We start from the raw sequence: 22,531 nt of genomic DNA, 5'->3' as shown, positions 1-22,531 counted from the left end.
AAATCAATACCGATAAATAAATAAAAATGATTAATTAATTACAATTAAATTACTTCCCACCCTATTCCCCTATAAACCCACAACCCACTACGGAAAATAAATTAATAAAATTAGCATAATTATCAATTAATCAATGAATAAAAATTAATTACCAATTAAAAATATATTACCAATTAAAAATTAATTATTTACAAATTAATAATTTATTAACAATTAATTCAAAATAAATACCTATAAATAAATTAACACATTTAATTAATTACAATTAAATTACTTCCCACCCTATTCCCCTATAAACCCACAACCCGCTACAGAATTAAATTACACAAAAATTAAATAACATAAAAAAACACTTAAAAAAATTCGATATTATTACAAATTCGATATATCTTAATTACTATATTATATACTTCGATATTTTAACTTTCTATATTTTAAAAATTCGATATTAAATTACTTACCTTCAAAACGATATTTTTCTCCACTATATTCTGTCCATTCGATATTTTGTCCATTCTATATTTATACTTCGATATTTGTGCTATTCTATATTTTTGAATCAATATTATGTCTGTATACCTGCAAAAGAGACCCTAGCTCTTGAGAGAGAAGAAATTCAGTGGGCTAGAGCCCACTGGTGGCAGCATAATTCCTAGAGATAAGGAAAGGTCTCATGACCATAGAAACTTGAACAAGATTGTCCCTCCCTATCAGATTGGGGATGACATCCACGAATGGATAACTGCTTTGGAGAGGGCTTGCAAAGTACAGCAGCTACCCCAAAGTCAGTGGGCAGCAATCCTGTGGCTCTCCTTTTCAGATAAAGGCAGAGATAAGCTCCTGACAGTTAATGAACAGGATGCTGACAACTACTATGTCCTGAAGAATGCTCTAATAGATGGGTTTGGCCTAACCACTGAGCAGTACAGGTTGCTGTACAGGGATGCCCAAAAGACACAGACTCAGGACTGGACTGATTTTGTAAATTGTGCAACTAAGGCTCTGGTGGGCTGGTTACTGGGCAGTAAAGTCAATGATTATACAGGATTGTATAATTTGATTGTGAGAGAACAAATTCTTAACAACTGTCAGAACCAGTTATTGCATCAGCACCTGGTTGACTCTGATCTGACCTCTCCCCAAGTTTTGGGAAAGAAGGCAGACAAATGGGTCAGAACCAGGGTGAAGCAGACGGTACAGAACCAAGGTGGTGATCAGAAGAAGCAAGACCAAAAGGGTGGGAAGAAAGCAAAAGACCAGAAGTCTACTCAAGGTCCCCAAAAAGCTTCTAAGGGTGGGGGTTCCCAACAATCTAAAAAGAAAGAAGGTCCAAAGAAACCATGGTGCAAGTTTTGTAAGGTAAATATTCACTGGACCAGTGATTGCACCAAGAAGGAGGCAGCTCCAGCCACCATTGCCCCGAAGGCAACTGTTCCCCCTAGTCCAGCTCCAAGTGGTGGTTCTCAACAGAAGGGTGTAGTAGGGTTAACCCTGGGAACTGAGATTGATTCTGGCCTAGTCAGAATACCACCTCAAGCTGCTTTGATCTATGAAAGGGACATAATTCTGTCCTCCACTGTGAGTCCCAATAACTTGGGCAAGTATAGACAAACTCCTTTAATTAATGACAAAGTGGCTCAGGCCTACAGGGACACATGTGCTAGTGTCACAATTGTGACGCTTGGCTTTGTGGACCCTGGACAGATCATTGTAGGTGAAAATTACCTAGTGACCAATGCTAGCAAAGTCACTACCACTCACAGTATGGTAATTGTTAATTTCTCCTGGGTAGGGGTAACTGGCCTCAAAAAGGTTGTGGTTAGCTCAGACCTCCCTGTAGAATGTTTGCTTGGCAATAACCTGGAGACTTCAGCTTGGGCTGAAGTGGAGTATAGGACCCATGCAGAAATGTTAGGGATATCAGCACATGTCCTTCCTGTGACTAGGTCACAGGTCAGATATAGCAACACTGAACTGGCACTGGATTCTGGAACAATGGACCAGTTGCCTACCAGGAGGAGAATCAGTAGGGTTAAGGCAGTGCCTTCCCCCTTGCCTCAGGAAGAGGATCAGCCTTCTCAGGAAGCTGATTGTGAGACCCAGGAGGAAACTGTCCTAGAAGAGCTTGAGCCTGATCAGGTTGAGTTTCTTGGGACAGGGGGACCCTCCAGGGCAGATCTGAGGCAGGCGCAGTTGGACTGCCCTTCTCTTGAACCCCTCAGACAGCAAGCTGCTGCTGAGGCTGCTGGGAATGCTAGTGGGACCTAAAAAGTCTAATGGGATGATGGGCTCCTGTGTTCAGAGGCTAGAGACCCCAAGCCTGGAGCTTCCAGGAGGTTGGTCATACCTTTGGATTTCAGGGGCTTCCTTCTCACACTAGCCCATGATATTCCCCTTGCAGGACATCTTGGCCAGGACATGACTTGGGACATGCATGTCCCTCACTTTCACTGGCCTCATATGTCAGAGGATACCAAGGAGTTTTGTCGCTCCTGTGTCACCTGCCAAGCCAGTGGCAAATCAGGTGGCACCACAACGGCCCCCCTAATATCACTACCTGTGGTGGGGGTTCCCTTTGAACGTATATGGATTGACATTGTTGGATCAATGAATCCCCAAACAGCCTCTGGGCACAGGTTTATTCTGGTGGTAGTGGATCATTTCACCAGATACCTAGAAGCTATTCCCCTAAGGACCACAACAGCACCTGTTGTGGCAAGAGCCTCCTGGGAGTTTTCTCAAGAGTGGGTTTTCCAAAGGAGGTTATCTCAGACAGAGGTGTAAACTTTATGTCTGGATATCTGACTGCTATGTGGAAAGAGTGTGGAGTGAACTACAAGTTCACCACACCCTGTCATCTACAATGCAATGGTCTAGCTGAGAGATTCAACAAGACCTTAAAGGGCATGATTAAGGGTCTCGCTGAAAAGCTTAGGCGGAGATGGGACATCCTGCTGCCCTGCCTTTTGTTTGCTTACAGAGAGGTCCCACAGAAGGGGGCTGGCTACAGCCATTTTGAACTTCTGTTTGGGCATCCTGTGAGAGGACCCCTTTGTCTGGTGAAGGAGGGATGGGAGTTACCTCTCAAACAAGACATTGTGGACTATGTACTTGGTCTCCGCTCCAGGATGGCTGAGTACATGAAAAAGGCATCCAAACCCTTGAGGCTAGTCAGGAATTGCAAAAGGCCTGGCATGTCCAAAAGGCTGTGCTGACTGTTTACCAGCCAGGACAGAAAGTGTGGGTGTTGGAGCCTATGGCCCCAGCAGCTCTCCAAGAAAAGTGGAGTGGACCCCACACTATTGTTGAGCAGAAGGGAGAAGTCACCTATTTGGTTGACCTTGGGACTCCCAGGAGCCCCCACAGGGTGCTTCATGTCAACAGATTGAAACCATATGTTGACAGGGCAGACATGGCAGACATGGGCTTGCTCATGGCTACAGATGAGGGACAGGAGGAAGAGAGTGACCCGCTCCCAGACCTGCTTTCTCAGAACCCTGATGATGACACTGACCAACAGCAACAGGACTGCAGACAGGTTTTACAGTCCTACAGACATATGTTTTCTCTGACTCCAAGTCAGCCTACCTGGTGCACTCATGAAGTGGACACTGGGGACAGTCTGCCTGTTAAAAGTAAGATTTACAGGCAACCTGATCATGTCAGGGACTGTATCAGGACAGAGGTCCAACAGATGTTGGATTTGGGAGTCATTTGACCCTCAGAGAGCCCCTGGGCCAGGCCAGTAGTCCTGGTGCCTAAACCTCACACCCAAGATGGTAAGAGAGAGATGAGGTTTTGCGTGGATTACATAGGCCTCAATGCTGTCACTAGGACAGATGCTCATCCAATACCCAGGGCAGATGAACTCATTGACAGATTGGCATCTGCCACGTTTTTGAGTACATTTGACCTGACAGCTGGCTACTGGCAGATCAGACTAGCTGATGATGCAAAAGCCAAGACAGCATTTTCAACCCTAGGAGGACATTATCAATTTGTGGTAATGCCCTTTGGTCTGAAAAAATGCACCTGCCACATTCCAAAGGTTGGTGAACCAAGACCTCTCAGGCTGGATGACTACTGTGCAGCATATCTAGATGATATTGCTGTCTTTAGCTCCACTTGGGAAGATCACCTGATCCACCTAAAGAATGTTTTGGAGGCCCTGCAAAAGGCAGGCCTAACTATCAAGGCTACCAAGTGCCAGATAGGGCAGAGTCAGGTTGTATACCAGGGCCACCTTGTAGGTGGAGGTCAGGTTCAACCATTGCAGAGCAAAATCCAGACCATAATGGACTGGACTGCGCCAACCACCCAGACTCAGGTCAGAGCTTTCTTGGGCCTGACTGGGTATTACAGGAAATGTGTCAAGGGGTATGGTTCCATAGTGACACCCCTTAATGACTTAACTTCCAAGAAAATGCCAAAGAAAGTTCAGTGGACAGTCAGCTGTCAAAATGCATTTGATGACCTAAAGCAGGCCATGTGCACTGCTCCTATTCTGCAAAGTCCAGACTACTCCAAAGAATTCATTGTTCAAACAGATGCTTCTGAGTTGGGGGTAGGTGCTGTGCTTTCACAACTGAATAAAGATGGTCAAGGCCAGCCAGTAGCTTTTATTAACAGAAGGCTGTCCCCTAGAGAGAAACGTTGGTCAGCTATTGAGAGGGAGGCCTTTGCTGTGGTTTGGGCCCTGAAGAAGCTGAGGCCATACTTGTTTGGTACTCACTTCAAGATTCAGTCAGACCATAAGCCCCTCTTGTGGCTATATCAGATGAAGGGTAAATTGTAAATTGATAAATTGTAAATTGATACTTGTATAGCGCACTACTCACCCGCAAGGGTCTCAAGGCGCTTGTATTCATACCGCTGTGAAACCCATCCTGGCTTTCCCTGTGAGGTGTCCACTCCTGGGCACCCCCAAGGTGGAGGCCAGGCATCCTTAGCGTTGTGGGGGCCATTGTGGAGATTAAGCAAGCTATTGCCCAGAGTTGCAGAGTGGGGCTCCATGATTGGAATAGGCACCAAGGCGAGAATTATCAGGTCCGTGGAATTTTTGAGCCCAAGCCCCGCCGAGGCGGGGAATTGAACCCTGGTCCCGGGCTAGACCTCTGCATCAGGGTCTGCCGCTCTAACCATTGAGCCACACTTCTCCAAGTGCTAACTGCTTAGGTGGTCCATTTCCCTACAGGGGATGGACTTTACAGTGGAACATAGACCTGGGACTGACCATGCCAATGCAGATGGACTCGCCAGATATTTCCACTTAGAACATTAAGACTCAACTGGTCAAGGTTAGTTTAATGTCCCTGCATTGGGGGGGGGGGCTTGTGTAGTGTCTGTTTCCTATGGTGACCCCCACTTTTTGCTGTGATTCTCTGGTTTTTCGACTTTAGTGTGGCTGTGGGCCTGCTAATCAGACCCACAGCCCAGTTGTTTTCTCTCTAAATTTATACCATGTACTTTAGGTACATACCATATTGGTTACTGGGTCACTCTTGTGAGCCCCTGTATAGTGTACCATAGGCACCCAGGGCATTGGGGTACCCTTGGCCTACCAGGGGCTGCAGCATGTATTCTGCCACCCCTGGTTTGCCTTCCAAACTGACACCACAGGTCTGCTCACACAGCCTGGGTAAGGTGGTGTAATCACCCCTTACTTAGATATAGTATACCTATATCTACCTTTATATATAGACACATATACACCTATAAGCCACTCCTATGTTAGGCCTCGACAATCCTGGAGGCAGAGTGCTTGGTTTTATGTGAGAGGGTGCCCTAGCATGAGCTGAGCCCTTCTGCAGCTTTCGGAACCATCTCCTTATAGCTGTTCTATGATATAGCCATACCATATACTCTTGAGTGCATTATAATCCTCGGGGTTAATGCTAACTTTGGTTTGGCTTTATCAAAACATGTTGTGTAAGGTGTCAAACACTTTGGAATACTACCCCCCACAGCCAATTCTGGCGGCGGGGGTAGCATTCCACCCTTCTAGAGGGAAAATACATGTAGGTTACTGCTTTACCCGGTTAAAGTTAAACAGAGCCACGGCATCACAAAATGGATGCTGCTGCCACAGACACCAGTCTGACCTCCTGTTGCTGGGGGAAACTCCAGCAAGGGTGCCTGGACAATAGGTTTCCTGTCCAGGGAGGTGCTGGCAGGGAGGTGCCAGCACCTCCCCAGACATGGGTTTTGTGTTTTGGGGCAGGGAGGGCTGCATTCAGTGAATGCATCTAGACCCTGCCTGGGGCACACAAGGTGCTCCATGCATAGCCCGGTTCAAACCAGTTGCTGGGGCACTCCAGCCCCAGCTCTGGTGTGAAACTGGACAAAGGGAAAGGGGTGTAACCACCCCCTTCTCAGGTCCACCCATAGGAGGGACCTAGTCAGGTAATCCAGCCCCCATCCTTAGTATAAGTATAGGAGCTGTGTCCCCAGGACTTTAGATTATCCTGGACAAATCTTTGAAAGACATATCGTGGACCTTCGACATTCCATTGTCCCTCAAGGAGTGACCACCCTGTGCAAACAGGCACCACCAGCAACTTTGCCAGTCTGCAGTTTCAAGGCTCCCGTCGGAACCTGAAGACTCTGCGACTCAAGAACTGGACTTCCAGACTTCTCTGACTCCGATCCACATCTACAGCAAAGCTAAGACCCGTGGCGGACACGAGAGAAGTGGGACCAGACATCATAGACATCCTGCATTTTGCTACCTGCACTCCTTTCCTGAAGCCTCAGTAAGTTGTGCATTGGGGTACAAGAAGCCCCAGCTCCGAGCACCATTTGTACTGAAGACCAGGCCCCCACACTCCGCGAGTGTCCCGTGGGCCCTCCTTTGCATTTGAGCTTAATGTGTCTTCCCGGTTCCTTGCCCGTTGGCTAGTGAGCCTCCTGAAGATGCATTCTTGAATTTACTTTACTTTCCTGGTTGCTACAGGCTTGCTCCAGCTTCCCTGAAAAGGAGAAGTGCCACAGACTTTGCTGGTCTGTAACAGAGTCAATCTCATTATCCTGCATGGGTTGCAGCTGCCAAGGCTTGTTGGATCCAATCCAGACACCGACACCGCAGTCATCTAGATCCATTGTGGACCAGCTTGAATCCAGCGTCTGGTCATCATCAGTGCCTCCTGGACCTCGTGGCTGAAGAGACAAACTCACCTTCTTCACCTTAAAGCACCCAACATCGCCTGGTTCCTTCCTGGTCACTGGCTAGTGACCCAGACTCTGTCCCCTCTGCTTTCAGGTTCTTCACATCACCGATACCCACTTGGATCCACACGGACACTTTTCCTCTGGTCGCCTGCAGCACTTCTTTGCAGCTCTCTATAGAAAACGATGACGAAACCCGACACGAAAAGACACCTATGCACCCGGCTTCCCATGGTGAGGTAACACGAGTACTCTGGTGCTCCCATGGGTCTTGACTCTTGAAGTGTCCTAGTTTAAAAGGGTTCCATCCTAGTCCATCCGGAAGTGTCCTTAAACAGTAACTTTGTAACTTCTTCGTTTCCCATGGAAAGTCAATGGAAACTCGCAACTGTGTTTAGACACTGCACGCGTCTCCCGTGGGCCTCCTACTTCCTAACCTTTGGTTGTTTAGTGTAGCCCCAGTGTAGGAGGATGGATATCTGACTATGGTTACCCCAGATTTCTTTCCTTGTGTTTAGCTGGTTTTCGACTTAGTTGGCCTGGGATCCTGCTAATCAGGACCCCAGGCTATCTGCTCTCACTGTAAAATGGACTCCATGTACTCTAGGTACATCTCCAATTGGTATTTGGGTCACCTTATCAGCCCCTGTATAGTGTGCCATAGGCACCCAGGGCATATGTGCATCCAAAGCCTACCAGGGGCTGCAGCATATCTTTTGCCACCCCTGGCTGGCCTTCCAATTTGACACAACTGGCTGATCACTCAGCTGGGGCAAGGTGGTGTATTCACCCCTTGCTTAGATATAGTATTCCTATATCTACCTTTACATAGAGACACATATGCACCTATAAGTCACTCCCATGGCAGGCCTTAACAATCCTGAAGGCAGAGTGCTTGGTTTTATGTGAGATGGTGCTCTAGCATGAGCTGAGCCTGTGTGCAGCTTTCGGAACCATGTCCTTATAGCTGTTCTATGATATTGCCAGACCATATACTCTTAAGTGCATTATAATCCTCGCGGTTATTGCTAACTTTGGTTTGGCTTTATCGAAACATGTTGTGTAAGGTGTCATACGCTTTGGAATACTACCCCCTCACCATTTCTGCCGACGGGGGTAGCATTTCACCCATCTAGAGGGAGAAGACATGTTACTTTCCTTAAACGCGGTTAAAATCAACCAGAGCCCCAGCATCACAAAATGGATGCTACTGCCACAGACACAAGTCTGACCTCCTGCTGGTGAGAGCCCTTCCAGCACGGGAGGCTTGGGCAATAGGTTTCCTGTCACAGGGAGGTGCTAGCACCACCCCAGACAGGAGATAGTGGATTGAGGCAGGGAGGGATGAAAACAACGAGACATGCCTGGGGCGCACAAGGTGCCCCATGCATAGGCCAGTTCAAACCGGTGCTGGGGCACACAAGCCCCAGCTCTGGCACAAAACTGGACAAAGGGAAAGGGGTGTAACCACCCCCTTCCCTGGTCCCACCCATTGGAGGGACCTAGCAGGTAAATCCAGCCCCTTGATTTGGAATAAGGGTAGGAGCTGTGTCCTAAGACATCAGATTATCCTGACTGAAACTTTGATACAGAACTCTGGACCTTCTACCATCTACTTTACAAGAAGATACTGAAGAATCTCCCTTGTGGCCAAGGAGTGGCCATCCTGCGCAAGCAGGCACCATCAAGCGCTCAGCAACTTGCTTTGTCCAACGCTCCCGCCAGAGCCCGACCACAAAGCCTGACAAGACCCAGACTTCCAGACTTCCTTCAGCCCGATCCACAGTCACAGCAAAGCTGAGACCAGTGGAGGAGACGTGGGGCCGGCTATCTTGAAAAGACTGCGAGACGCTTCCTGTGCAGCTCCCGAGGCACCCTTGAAGCTGTGCATTGGGGATTGAGAAGCCCCAGCCCCAAGCATCAACTGCACCGAAGATCACCCCTCCACACTCACCGAGTGCTGTGTGGGGCACTTTTGCATTTTCCTGCTCGATGCATCTGTCCGGTCACTTGCCCGTTAGCTAGTGGCCTCTGTGACTACTAAACCCACATCTACACTGCTGGTTTGGTTGCTCCAGACTGGCCCTTGCTTCCCTGCGAAGGAGAAGCCCCTCAGTCCTTGCTGGTCTGAGTAAGAAGTCCTCTTCTGTTCCTGCGTGGGTTGCCTTTCGCCAAGGCTTGTTGACTCCAATCCGGAAGCCGATACCGCCGACAGCGAGAGCCTTTGTGGGACAGTCCGTGCCCAGCTCCTGGTCATCGTTGATACCTCCTGGTCCACGTGGCAGTAGAGACAAGCTTTGCGACAACCACCTGATTGCGCCCGACATCGCCTGGTTCCTTCCTGCTTCCACTCAGGTCACTGGCTAGTGACCCAGACTCTGTCCCCTCTGCTTTCAGATACTCTACATCTTTGATCCACCCTTGGATCCAACCGGACTCTTCTCTCCTGGTCGCCTGCAGCATCTTTTCTCCAAGGCTCCATAGAACTCCACGACGAAACCCGACACACTTTGACACCTATGCACCCGCTTCCTGTGGGTGAGGTAACGCGAGTACTACGGTGCTCCTGTAGAGATTTACATCCCTAGTGTCCTAGTTTTAGGTGGTTAAGTTCTAGTCCAGTCGGAAGTCTCCAAACTCTTAACTTTCAAAACTTTTACGGACCATTGACTTCTATGTGTGTATGCATGTGCATTTAGACCTTGTACACGCATCCCGTGGGCCTCCTGCTTCCTAACAACTGTTATTCCAGTGTAGGCCCAGCGATTCCCAAGGCCCTAGGCCCTACCATTGTTCGTGACGTGGTTCTTATACCACTTATTTAGTATATGGTTTTACGGGCCACCCGGCCTTATCCAAACTTGTGCAGCTTAGTGTATGATATTAAGTTCTTTGTTTAAACGCTTGTGCTTCTGCCCTCATAAAGAGTACAGAGGATTATTCTAGTAATAAATACATATATTTTATAATATATAACTTGTGTGGTAGCCTTTCATTTGGTATTAAAGGGATTTCATATGGTAAAACAGCTGGCTTCACATGCCCTCTCGAGTTTAGCCTAAGACTGCTTTTGTCCATGCTACCTCTAGGATAGCTTGTCTATAAGGTTGACTTACAACCAATCACCTTAAGGGTTGTTTGGACTGGTGCAAGGTGCTCACTAGAATAGTGAACATCATATACCAGGCCAACTTCTCACACCCAGCGATCCCACAGGCCCCAGGCCTGCTTTCTAACTCTCACGTGATACTTATACCCCTTTCTTAGTATATGTTTGTGAGGCCCCTAGGGCATACCGTATACTGTGCAACTTATTGTATATTAACTGTGTGACTTGTATTGTATTTTGACCTCTGGCCTCATAAAGAGTGCAGAGGGGTTGTGTTTAGATTAAATACATATATATTTGATATATACCTTGTGTGGTGTCCTTTCATTTGGTATTCAAGGGATAATATATGGTAAAACAACTTGCCTACTGGCCTATTGAAGTCTTAGCCTGAAGACTGCTGGTTCATGCTACCACTAGAATAGCTTTTTATAAGGTTGACTTTAAAACCACCATCAATAAGGGTCGATTAGACTGGTGCAAGGTGCCCACTAGAACTAGTGGACAGCATATGCCAGGCTAACTTCTCACAAGTAGGTCATCTAAAACACTACTTCCATGGCCTGAGTCTCCATCATATTCCTCCTGTGCTACTTCACATATGGTGTAATCTGGTGTTATAAAGTGTTGATTAATTTTGATCATGGTTAATCTCTCCACATTTTGGGGCAAGAGACTGGTCCTTCTCACTGTGACAGCGACACCAGCAGCACTGAAAACACGCTCAGTGGAGACACTGGCTACAGGGCAAGCCAGATAGTTTATTGCCAGACTGCTGAGCACTGGCCAGTGGTGCTCTTCCCATACCAATACACCAATGGGTTTTGATCAAGGTAGACCTTTGTTGCATCATCCAGATAGGCCTGGACCATTTGCGCAGTGTTCATTGCTGGTGCTCCACTTTGTTCGACCTCTTTTGCCTTTGCCTTTGTGCTGTACTTAATCCCTGCCAGTAGAAACCACTCAGTTGCATATTTGGGGGCAGATGCTCCTGGTCTTAGTGTTGTTGATGGTGTTCTTCTTGTTGGTTTTTGCTGCTGTGAGCCATCATCACTGCCCTCAGGATCTGAACTTGAAGGCTGCACCACACGACTTGTGCCCTGGGCCAGTGGGCCTCTATTTCCTTACAGTTCTTTTTCGAAGCTCATTGCCTTGCTCAGCTATCCATGTTTTGTATTTTCTAACATACCCATCTTGAAAAGAATGAGAGTGGACAGCAACGTTTTGTACCGTGGATCAAGAATTGTGGCACAGATGTAATGCTTGGAGGGCACAATGTCTCTTTGAACCCTTGTATTAGCAGACAAGCAAAGGATTGAGCTCTCCACCAAGCCATACGCATGTTTTTTTTCCTTCATACATTGCAGACACCTCCTTTAGATGTTCCTGTAGCACGTTCAACAATGGGATAGACCAATCAATCAATCATAAATACTTTTATTTAATTTCATTAAAAAAAATCATAAAAGGGTGGGGAACCACCATTAGTAAAAATACTTTTTGATATTAAAAACAGAAGAGTTTAAAACGTTTAGACAATGCCTTTAGTGGGAATGCTGGAACTTATTAAATTAGTGAATGACTTCCTTTTTTTCCAGTTCTTTTGCTGTCATTTTGAGAAATGTTATTGCTGTACAGGACAGTTGGATTGATAGCCCTCCGAGACATTGGATGGCGGCTGCTCTGCATGTCCGTATTTGTTCCTTCTTGAAGGCTTCCCGGAGGACCGTTCTTCGAGTCACTACCAGGGAAGGGCATATGCATAGTAAGTGTAAAAGACACTCGTCCCATCCTCCGCATAAGCGACATTCCTTGGATTGCCAGGGGTATTTCCATTTTGGTGTCAGGTCTTTTGATGGAAATGACCCCAGCCGGAGTAACGTTAGGTAGTGTTTTCTCTCCTGGGAGAAGTGGTCTAGTAAGTATGGTTGAGGTTCACAGAGGAGGAAGGCATGAAAATATGCTCAATTACGGGACGCTTAACGTCCAATAGCAATCTCCGAATCATTCACCTTAAATTCCTACAAAAACATATTACACCCCCCACAGACTTTGGAAGATCGGTCTCAGAATGACGGATGAGTGTAAATGATGTGGGCTAGGGGGGGCTGGCTTTATACATCTAGCGTGGCAGTGCAGGCAGGTGTTTACTTACTGGGAAAAGGTCCTGGCTCTTATCACTGACATGACAGGAGTACACTTACACAATACGCCGTCACTGTGTTTGCTGGGTCACGATCCCCAGCTTCGAGGTATGATGGGGAGATTTGTACAGTTGGCCTTATTATTGGCAAAAAGACGCACTTTGTTTACATGGGATAGTCGGATGTGCCCCAAAGCGGATAACTGGTTGAAAGACTTGGTGTACTGTAGGGACCAGTTGGAGACTCATGCAGAAGAACTCTCACTCTCCTCACGGCCCAAAGATCTATGGGCCTCTCTGCGGGAGTATTTAATTACCTGTACTGATTTAGACTCTGAATGAACACTGCAACTATGGCCTCTGAATTCAGTAAGCCTTGAGATGCCCGGACTTTACTGTTCCACCATGGGATGTTGGAAGTGGGGAGGTCATGTTATCGGTGACAACCAATTTAACACTGTTTTATGTATGGTGCTTGTCTTCAGACACAACTTATTGTGACCTTTGGTTTTTATTATGAGGAAGTTCACTGAGCGTCACTCATGTAGATGCTGTATGAATCTTGTATGCTCAATAAAAGTTTGATAAATTAAAAAAGAAAAAAGTATGGTTGAGGTCTCAGCCACTGATAGCCTTGAATCACGGCCCAGGCCTGTTTTTTTTTTTAGACAGCTGCTTTATCCATTAGTAGGGAGGTCCTTTTGATTGCGTTATTTACTACGGTTTTGAAACTGGAGTAAGTGGGGAGGGTGAGCCAGGCCTCCTTGACCTGCAATGCCGCGAGGGAGTCTTTCAGAACACTGAACGTTGAGTTACTTAGCCTGGATTGGATTTCAATTTTCTTCCAGCAGTAGTGTGCAAGAGTGTTATCCTCTGCATCCCTCATTCTCCAGTAGTATTTGGCTAATGCCCCTTGTCTGTCGGGAATATGGTTTCTCAGGCCGTACTTAAGACGAATTTGGGATTGTGAGATGTGTCTTGGGATGGAGAACAGGACCTTAAAGAGGGTTCATTGTGCTGAGTTTAGGGAAATGACATCTTTCATATTTAGGATTTCCGAGCCGTATGAAATCGAGGGTAAGAATTTGGCCGAGATGGCTTTAAGCAGATGGCCTGTAGAGCACCCTGTGAGTTTTTTCTTTAAGACTCTGAAGGCGAACTGCAGTTGTTTAGCTCTGGTATGGCCTTGCCCCAATTGTAATTTGAAGTTGAGGTTACGGTCTATTAGGAAACCAGATATTGGCTGGGGCAGCTGCGCGCTATACGAAACATATAACATAACATAACATAACATATGAGTCTACCGGGGACAAAGGTTTCCCGTCCAGGTACCAGATGAATTTGCGATGAGCCTTTATTTTAATTCGTCTGACAAAACACATCACTTTTGTTTTTTGGTGGTTGATGGTAAATTGGGCCTTGGTGGTGTAAGCTCCTAGTTTGGTGATGAGTCGCTGCAGACCTACAGGTGTTAGAGCGAGGAGCGCAATATCGTCCACGTATTGAAGACTGGGTGTGGGGACGTTGCCCAGTTTTGGGGGGTCGGATTGAATTTACTGTTGTTGATTATCTAGGTCGGCGATGTAGATGTTAAAGAGGCAGGGTGCCAGCACACACCCTTGTTTTAACCGGTTAAGGGTTTGGAACTTTTTGGTTATGCTGTGCCCGTTACCTTTCCTGACCTGAACCCACGTCTGGGAATACAATTTGATTATGGCGTCCAGGAGTTTGGTTGGAACACCCCAGTTGAGTATTTTTACCCATAGCTTAGCTCTTGGGACTTTGTCGAAGGCTGCTTTCAGGTCTATGAAGCATGCATACAAAGGCCTGGACTTTACGAGGGCTTGGTTGGCTAGCAGGGTGACCGCGGAGATGTTCGTGAGTGTTCCCATCCCTGCCCTAAATCCTTTTTGGGTGTAGGGAATGAGGTGACTACTTCTGACCCAGTCCTCCAAGTCGGCCAGCAAGTTTGATGCATACATTTTAGCCTCCACATCGATTAGGGCTATCAGAAGGTAGTTGGAGGGGTCGGAGCGGGCACCCGACTTATATATTGTCAGGTAATATAAAATACTGCCCCTCCAGGAGTCTGGGATGGTAGAAGAAGCTAGGATTGAAGAGAAAAGTGGCATAAGGAGTTCAGACCAGAATTAGGGATTATGCCGGAACAAGGCGTTTGGCAACCCGTTGGGTCCTGGGGCTCCCTTCGGATCTCAATTTTTTAATGATTTTTAGTACTTGCTCCTTCCGGATTTGCGGAGAATATTCCAATGCTTCGGAGTGGGGGGGGGGGGTTTGATGCAGCCTGCTACAATTGGCTTCACGCCTGGTTCTGAGCCATCCGTTGCCAGACAAACCATTGACATATCATTGTATAGATAATATTTGTGGGCACTCCAGTAGTCCTCCATGATGTCAGAATTGTGATGCCGGTTCTTGCCATTTGCTAACTGGTTAATTATTTCCCAGAACAACCTAGAGTCCCTTTGTTTGGTGGAATGGTGGAGTTTGGCCCAGACTTGTTCTTGGAACGCTTTTTTTGCAGCCTTAATGTCTTTTTTTAGGTCTTTTCTGGCTTTGGTAATTAGTTGCAAGAGGTCCTGGGAGGGGGCGGAGCACTGGGTGCGTAGTCTCCTGAGGTATTTGTTCAATTGTTGTTTTTGCGTCCTGAGGTTTTTTGTGAACCATTCAGCCCCTTGGAGTCTTTTTACTTTTTTTTCCTGTGGCCTGCTTGCAAAATTTTTGATTTAATTCTAGGGTAAAGCGCTCCCATGCCTGAGTGTTTATGGGTTCTGTTTGAAATCTTTCTAGGAGGTGGGTGCATGTCCCCATGATGTCATTAATCGAATCTGATTTCCATGCCAGACGTTTTAAATTGAAACATTGCATTTGGTGGGCTAATACTCTGGGTAGCACTAGGTTTTCTATGTTACTTTGTAACGTAAATGTTTGCGGTTGGTGGTCGCTTTCGGTCCTAATCAATATTTGAAAATTTGTGATAAATGGGAAGAACTCGTGATCCGTGAAGGTATGGTTGAAGCTGATTTTTGAGTAATCCTGGTGTATGCAGCTGGACTGTCTGTCGGACTGCTCCCGTTTAGCATTCTCATTGAAAGCTCCGTCAGACTGGCCGCACATCTCTTGCCAACCGTATCTCGTTGTTTCGGTGCGTGTGTACGCTCGTTAATGGCTTGCAGTAAGTTCATATTAAAGTCCCCTGACAGGTGGGTTAAAAATACTATATACTTTCTCTGGCTGCGGTGGTTCCCTTTTGATGTTATTTAGGCGGTTCGGAGGGGTGGGACGCGAGGATGGAGGGTTCAATTGATCATTATATGAAGTTATTTCGGAGAAGTGAGGGCCGCATCGTGGTCGCTATGTTTCAATCCCTGATCGGTGTAGACTGGAAATAAATTAGTTGCCTGTCTAGAGTGCCTTTTGTTTCTTGTTTTTCTTATGCATTTTCTCTCATGCTTGGTTAGTGTCTTGATTGATGTAAGTGGCTCGGCTAGTGGTTGCTCCCCATTTTCAGTTGGTTGAGGGGCTGAGATGTTTGGGTTGGTAGCGTTGGTTGCTGGACTAGGTGCTGTGAGGTCTATCAGTAATTGTTCTGAGATGGAAACTGCGCCGCTTTGCGACTGCTCGCCCACGTGGCTAGGTGGTTCGGTATCTGTCGCCCATGGTGCATTGTAGTCTTACTCTGTTTGAGGGGTGTTCTTTTTTGTGGCTTTCCTGGTTGTAACAAGTAGATCTGACAGGATGGTGGGAACCTCCCCTAGTTTGTCTATTATTTGGGTGCAATGGCAATTAAACGTTTGATATGTTGTTTCCTGGTCTCGCTGCACCCTCGAGACCATCTCGTTGAAACTACCCCTTGAACGTGGATTGCTAAGATGTTTCGAAGGTCCACTTGGGTATCCAGCTTGTCTGCGTGGTAAGACTTTGCTTTGGCAATTTTGTCCATTGTTTGTAGCAAGAGCTGCCAGGCTGATGGGGTTGAAGTACTGCCTGGTTCGGTTGGGGAGGCCTGGGCGCCGTTTGTCCTATGTATTGAGCGTGCTGACGGAGGGGAGTGTAGAAAGACCGGGGTCCTGCTAAGTTGTTCCCTGGTTTGGGGTGATGGCTGAAAAATGTTTAAGTCCTGCATGGCGGGGAGGGAGGACTGCACCTCCTATTGGGTTACCTGGCGGTGGGACTGGCGGTGATGCTGTTCTGCTTGCGCTTCGAACAGGAATGAAGAAAAAACAGGCTTTTTAATGGGATTGGGGTTGGCAAATCCCTGGTCCCCGATGTTCTGGACGCCCTGGGGTTTTGTCTGGTTCCCTGTTGAGTTCCCAGTTGAGTGCAAGATGTTTGTGGTCGTCTCGTCGGCAGGGGGCCCTTCATTGTAACTTTGGGGTCCATCTGTACGTGGGGAAAATAAAATTGATGTCTGATATTTGGGATAATCGACAGAAGCGGGAGGGTTATGTATTTGTGCCTCGAAGACTTGGTTATTTTGCTTATGTCTGGGTTCAAAAGGGATGAGAGCTTTGGATGATAGGAGCTGGAGGCTTGCAATGCCTGTAGATGCTTCGTGGGGGGCTTCCGAATGTTGTGGTGACTGGGAACCTTTCCTACCGCACTGTACATGTCGTGACCTCACTCGCTGGGCTGGTGCTGGTTTCACCTCTTGTGTTGAAGGCGCCGGAATTACTGCGGTGGCGGTGTCGGTTAGATGAGGTAGATTCTATTACAACTTTTAAAAAGTCAGTGATCAGTGCCCATTTACTGTTGTTTGGTGCTGAGTGGTGCCTAGGAGGGTCCATGGGGACGGGCTTGGTACTGCCACCCCATTTCACTACAGGAGTTGCTGCTGAAGGTATTTATAATGCGGCTGTTAGCCAGTTGCTTGCAGTTGCTACAGTTGTTGCTTTCATAAGCAGTGGCTGCATGTCTGTTGAAGCTCCAGGTTCTGGCCCCTGATGTATTTCGTTTTTGGCAGAAGGACGGGGGCCAGGGGAGATCATACATTGGAGTTCTTTGGCTGCTGCCTCTTTAGCTTTCTCCTTGATCTTTAGTGGAGGTGTGCTTCTAACTCTCCCTGACCGCATCCTCCGTTACACCACCCCTTGAGGGGGGAGTGGGTGTGGCTGCGATTAGATGGGGGGAATTAGAATGTGCGAGGCAGCTGAGTTCTGTGTTCTGTTTCATGGTGGCACGATGGCAGTTGGTTGCGGTGGCAGTAATAACGGTAGGTGGCGATGAAGGGGTTAGGGGAAGCAGAGAGCAGGTTTCACTGGGGATCGCAGGCCAGACCCCCACCGTGACTCTCCTGGGCGCTTCAATCTGCGACCTCCTGCTCGCCGTCCTACACACTAGAGAACCCACCGGTGTCCCGCCGACGCACCTGCCCACTTGCCTGTGTCGTTGCTTGCCTGTTGCTTGGCTCTCACCCCACTTGTACCGCAGTTCGACCAGGTCCGCCCCCACTCACCCCCTGCGCAGTCCTCTTGTGGCTTGCGGGCTTCAGCGCTGATCTTGATGGGGGGGGAGGAAGCGGTCGCTGTCTGTTGGCCGTGGAGGCGGGGGCTGAGGCGAAGAGGCAAAGAGGGCGGCAAATGGAGGGCTAGCGGAGAGAACCTGCTGAGGAATGCTCAAAACGCTCAAAAATTCCGCTGGACCCCCTGGTAGACAGTCTGGGGTCGTGAAATGGGGAAGTCGGAAAAGCTGCGGCACGGCGCTTCGGTGTTTGCGTCCTTCCCCACTGCAGCCTGCGGGCGGTGTGAAGATGCAGCGGCTGGATTCCACATAGCTAGGATCAGTTGCAGATTATAAAATGTGCCTTTTTCTGGTCGAATCATTTCGATCAATGGGATAGCTTTGCCCATGGTGCTGTCTTCTTTGCTGCTTTCCTTGTGAACACCTCAAAAGGAAGCAGCATCTCTGTCAGGCATTTGACTAGGCCCCATTGGTCCTTCCCAAGGATCATGCCTTTACAGTTGCATCTCTTCTTTGCATGACATATTCATTGATAGGTGTGTACTGCTCAAACAGGCGTTCAAGCATGTAATAAGTGTAGTTACAGTGTGTTGGCACCCACTGTATGAGTGCTTTAACAGGCATTCTATTATCATGCTGACTGGCCCTCAGCTGCTTCCGTGCTTTAAATGAATGGCTGGAATGCGTGCATATTCTTCTGCAGGTGGACAGTAAGTTGCTTACTTGATCTTCTTTTTTGAGAAAGTGCTGTATAATTATGTTGATGCAGTGCACCAAACACAGGACCCTGAAATAACCATTATCAGCCATGGCCTTAATTATATTACTGCCATTGTCTGTGGCAACAAATCCAATCTTAAGCCCTCTTGGTCGCAGCCATTCAATGGCCTTGTTGTTAAAGTCTTCCAAAATGTTTGCAGCTGTATGTGATTTCTCCATTGTGAACATCGCTACTGTGGCATGCTTCCGAGCAGCATTCAAAATCTAAGCAGTGTCAACACCTGCAGATATTTTTTCTCTAACACCCACAAAAGAGATCCAGTGTGCAGTGATGCACATGTAATCAGTCGCTTGGCAACTGGTCCACATGACTAATGTCAGGTGGATAGTGTGGACAGTAGTCTGCTGCAAAGCTTGTCCAAGCAATTCAAGCACATTGTGATGTAGCGTTGGAACAGCAACTCTAGCAAAATAGGACCAGCTGGGAACCTTTCATTTTGGGCAGATAGCTGCCACATATTAAAGAAAATCCACGCCTTCAACAAAAGAAAAAGGAAGGAGATCCAGCACGAACATTTTAGCCCACTTTGCATTGTACAAATGTGCTGTTGGATGGTTGCATTCATACTGGCCCTCTGGCCAAAACATACAAGGAATAGTAGCTTGAATTGTTTTCTTTCCTCATGCCACTAATGCAGGTGACTTCTTGAGACCAGGCTGTGGTAGGCTTAATGTGCTTTTAAGTGGGGCAGTCACTGTCCTCTGTTGCCTTGGTGTCTCGACCTGAGTTTTGTGCCATTGCGATGTTGCTGATTTGGGCGATACTACTGCACTGCTGGGGAGAGGGCTGCTTTGTGTAATGAAGATGTCTTCTTGTTCTTCTCCTTCCACCATGATCAGATTCAGATTCCCTGCTCAGACGGCTTTCACCTCCTTTCTCCAACAACACTTGCAGTTTTGTGCCCGCTAATATGTTCCTCCCAACGGATTGTATGGTGCTATCTCAAATGGGTCATTTGGCCCCTGCCACCAAAGTTTGTACCAAGCTTACCCCAACTAACACGTGCTCCGCAAATTGAGCATATGGCAATGTTCACCTCCTTCTGGCTAACTGAAAAGCTTACGCTACAGCACACATCACCGCACTGCCGGCCCGGGAGGAGGTGGGGCCACGCCCTGAGGATACCAGGGAGGAGCAGGAGTGCATTAAATCAGTGTGAGGTGTCCCCTGGCGGTGGGAGCCTCTGTCACAGCACACATAACCGCACTGCCGGCCTGGGTGGAGGCAGGCCGGGCCGTGACGAAACCTGGGAGGTGCAGGAGTACCATAAATCAGTGTGAGGTGTCCCGAGGTGGTAGGTGGGCGTTTTGATGTTTGAATCTCTTGGCCTGTGGTTACACTGCACTCAATGCAACATACACTACAACCACCATTTAGTGCCACATAATTATATGCTACATATTTACACTGCGCTCAATGCAACATACACTCCAAACACCACTCAGTGCCACATAATTACACGCCACATAATTACACTGCACTCAATGCAACATACACTCCAAATACCACTCAGTGCCACGTCATTCCATGCCACATAATTACACTGCACCCTATGCAATCAAACACTCCAAATACCACTCAGTGCCACATATTTACATGCCACATAATCACACTGCACTCAATGCAACATACACTCCAAATACCACTCAGTGCCACATAATTACACACCACAAAAATACACTCTACTGAATGCAACACACACTCCACACAATACCACTCAGTGCCACATAATTATGTGCTACACAATTGCACTGCACTCAATGCAACATACAATCCAAACAATACCACTCAGTGCCACATATTTACACACCACATAATTACACTCTACTGAATACAACATACACTTCAGACAATACCACTCAGTGCCACATAATTATATGCTACATAATTACACTGCGCTCAACGCAACATACACTCCAAACATCACTCAGTGCCACATAATTACACACCACATGATTACACTGCACTCAATGCAACATACACTCCAAATACCACTAATTGCCACATAATTACATGCCACATAATTACACTGCACTCAATACAACATACACTCCAAATACCACTCAGTGCCACATAACAGCACGCCACATAATTACACTGCACTCAATGCAACATACACTCCAAATACCACTCAGTGCCACATACTTACATGCCACATAATTACACTGCACTCAATGCAACATACACTCCAAATACCACTCACTGCCACATAATTACACACCGCATAATTACACTTTACTGAATACAACATACACTTCAGACAATACCACTCAGTGCCTCATAATTATATGCTACATAATTACACTGCGCTCAAGGCAACATACACTCCAAATATCACTCAGTGCCACATAATTACACACCACATGATTACCCTACACTCAATGCAACATACACTCCAAATACCACTCATTGCCACATAATTACATGCCACATAATTACACTGCACTCAATCCAACATACACTCCACATACCACTCAGTACCACATAACTACACGCCACATAATTACACTGCACTCAATGCAACATACACTCCTAATACCACTCAGTGCCACATACTTACATGCCACATAATTACACTGCATTCAATGCAACATACACTCCAAATACCACTCAGTGCCACATAATTACATGCCACATAATTACACTCTACTGAATGCAACACACACTCCACACAATACCACTCAGTGCCACATAATTATATGCTATGTAATTACACTGCACTCAATGCATCATACACTCCAAATTCCACTCAGTGCCACATAATTACACGCCACATAATTACACTGCGCTCAATGCAACATACACTCCAAATACCACTCAGTGCCACATAATTACACGCCACATTATTGCACTGCACCCAATGCAACATACACTCCAAATACCACTCAGTGCCACATATTTACACGCCACATAATAACACTGCACTCAATGCAACATACACTCCAAATACCACTTAGTGCCACATAATTACACGCCACATAATTACACTGCACCCAATGCAACATACACTCCAAATACCACTCAGTGCCACATATTTACATGCCACATAATAACACTGCACTCAATGCAACATACACTCCAAATACCACTCAGTGCCACATAATTACACGCCATATAATTACACTGCACCCAATGCAACATACACTCCAAATACCACTCAGTGCCACATCATTCCATGCCACATAATTACACTGCACTCCATGCAATCAAACACTCCAAATACCACTCAGTGCCACATATTTACATGCCACATAATAACACTGCACTCAATGCAACATACACTCCAAATACCACTCAGTGCCACATAATTACACGCCATATAATTACACTGCACCCAATCCAACATACACTCCAAATACCACTCAGTGCCACATCATTCCATGCCACATAATTACACTGCACTCCATGCAATCAAACACTCCAAATACCACTCAGTGCCACATATTTACACGCCACATAATTACACTGCACTCAATGCAACATACACTCCAAATACCACTCAGTGCCACATAATTACACGCCACATAATTACACTGCACCCAATGCAACATACACTCCAAATACCACTCAGTGCCACATATTTACACGCCACATAATAACACTGCACTCAATGCAACATACACTCCAAATACCCCTCAGTGCCACATAATTACACGCCACATAATTACACTGCACCCAATGCAACATACACTCCAAATACCACTCAGTGCCACATATTTACATGCCACATAATAACACTGCACTCAATGCAACATACACTCCAAATACCACTCAGTGCCACATAATTACACGCCATATAATTACACTGCACCCAATGCAACATACACTCCAAATACCACTCAGTGCCACATCA

At 46.9% G+C, this 22,531-nt stretch overlaps 1 protein-coding gene across 1 annotated transcript in view; it reads right to left on the bottom strand.

Moving 5' to 3' along the window:
* Window positions 1–10,792: 10,792 nt before the first annotated feature.
* The window catches only part of LOC144824245 (mothers against decapentaplegic homolog 6-like), a 32,927-nt gene continuing 21,188 nt past the window's right edge, over window positions 10,793–22,531 (bottom strand). Inside the window, exon 2 of the mRNA XM_078683388.1 lies at window positions 10,793–10,884. Within this exon, the coding sequence (XP_078539514.1) occupies window positions 10,793–10,884 (92 nt within the window). The remainder of the gene's footprint in view (window positions 10,885–22,531) is intronic.

This window comes from Lissotriton helveticus, chromosome 3_1 (genome assembly GCF_964261635.1).
Source record: "Lissotriton helveticus chromosome 3_1, aLisHel1.1, whole genome shotgun sequence".
Taxonomy (NCBI): domain Eukaryota; kingdom Metazoa; phylum Chordata; class Amphibia; order Caudata; family Salamandridae; genus Lissotriton; species Lissotriton helveticus.
The sequence above is the reverse complement of the archived record's forward strand: the minus strand, read 5'-3'. Positions and strand labels throughout refer to the sequence as shown.